This window comes from Rhinopithecus bieti, unplaced genomic scaffold (assembly GCF_001698545.2).
Source record: "Rhinopithecus bieti isolate Rb0 unplaced genomic scaffold, ASM169854v2 repeat_4216, whole genome shotgun sequence".
Classification (NCBI taxonomy): Eukaryota; Metazoa; Chordata; class Mammalia; order Primates; family Cercopithecidae; genus Rhinopithecus; species Rhinopithecus bieti.
Genome location: NW_016832166.1, coordinates 1 through 1,807, shown reverse-complemented (window position 1 = coordinate 1,807; position 1,807 = coordinate 1). Strand labels below are relative to the sequence as shown.

Sequence of the window (1,807 nt, the reverse complement as noted above, 5' to 3'; positions counted from 1 at the left end):
ATAAGCTGCAGACGGGGAAAGACACAGGGAATGCATATAAATGATTTTTTTGCATGTGAAATTTAACATTCCTCGAAGTTGCTAATGAAGAGGCCACAGTAATGACTCCTTAAGACAGCTGAGCCTCTACTGCAGCCCTGCTGGTCACTCGAGGACAGTGTGAGGCTCTGATTTACTGACCAGGATGCAGAAGGTGATGATGGAGCAGGGGGAATAGGTGGAAAATGTATGGACTAGTTTGTTTCCTACTTCTGGTCCTTACAAGCCAGGAGACACTGGGGAAAATGACTCAATGTCCCTGAGCCTCCCATCTGTAAAGGAAGAATAAGAATGTTTGATGTGCAAGACTGTTGAAAGGCAGTAAGCTATGTAACAAATACAAAGAATCAAGCACACATCTGGGGCTCAGCAGTCACTCTTCTCCTGAAGTTACCCAGGAAGTGGCAAGCTGCAAGAAGATGCAGCAGAGAAGTGGGCACTCTCAGGGCACAGGAAACCTGGACTCTGTTGGTTGGGAGAGCTCTGCACTCAGTAGGACAGTAGACATGCCTTCCAAACAACTTAAAGCTTCCCTTGAAGGAGTGAAAACTGGGTGGGGCCTGCAGCTCTCAAGTCAAAGCTAAGACAGGAAGTTTATATACAGAATGTCAGTGACTCTGCTGGGCTGTGCCAAGCTGCTGGCACAGAGATACAGGGCCGAGTCGCCCATCTCCAAGGGGTTCACATTCAGCTCAGAGCTATAATTAGGGAACTGGCGACCTGAGAATCGATCAGGGAAGTTGCCTCTCTCTCTCTCCTCATAATACTGAAAGATAAACTGGGGCCCCTGACCCAGGGCCTGTTGGTGCCAGGACACACTGGTATGCCCAGAGATAGGAGAGTATCTCAGAGTCACTTGCTGTCCTGTTGTTTTGGTCAGATGCCTCGGACTTTGGGTGACTCCAGTGTCCACTGGGCCTGTGGGAAAAGCAGATGGAGGATGAGCACAGCAGACAGCCTGGAGGCCCTCCCCAAGGTAAAGTGGAGGACACAGGGGTGGGAAAGCTGAGAATGGGGCTGCTGTCCTGTGCACAGGACTCACCTGCTCCCAGGAGACAGAGCAGCGCCCAGCAGAGGAGCCCGGGGCCCATGGCACAGTGGGGCAGGCAGCACTGCACCTGACGCAGGGCTTGGTCCTCCTGGGGAAGAGCCAAGTGAGTTCTGCACCTTGATTTTCCTCATGGGAGGGGTATCCTGTGATGTCACTGTCCTGTGTCCTCCCCATGCAGCCTTCCTTAGGCCTAGTGCTCCAGGGACCTTGGACTCTCTACCTTTCTTGCAGAGCCAGAGTGCTGGGTGAGGGCAGAAATTTATCTGATGAGACAGTTGCTCCTCTGCCTTCATCTCCACAGTTCCCAGGCTGCCCCATCGCCCCTAGTTCTAAATCCTTGAGGAATCACCACACTGTCTTCCACAATGGTTGAACTAATTTACACTCCCACAAACAGTGTAAAAGCATTTGTATTTCTCCACATCCTCTTCAGCGTCTGTTGTTTCCTGACTTATTAATGATTGCCATTCTAACTGGCATGAGATGGTATCTCATTGTGGTTTTGATTTGCATTTCTCTGATGACCAGTGATGATGAGCATTTTTTCTGTGTCTGTTGGCTGTATAAATGTCTTCTTTTGAGAAGTCTCTGTTCATATCCTTTGCACATTTTTTGATGGGGTTGTCTTTTTCTTGTAAATTTGTTTGAGTTCTTTGTAGATTCTACCCATTTGTAGATGGGTAGATTGTAAAAATTTCTCCCATTCTGTAGGTTGCC

General features: G+C 49.0%; 1 gene segment (V, D, J or C); it reads right to left on the bottom strand.

The window, feature by feature from the left end:
* Positions 1-619: 619 nt before the first annotated feature.
* Positions 620-1,312, bottom strand: LOC108524550 (T-cell receptor beta chain V region CTL-L17-like). The segment is given in 2 exon segments: positions 620-957; positions 1,082-1,312. Coding segments are annotated over 2 exon segments (387 nt in total).
* Between the last annotated feature and the right edge of the window lie 495 nt (positions 1,313-1,807).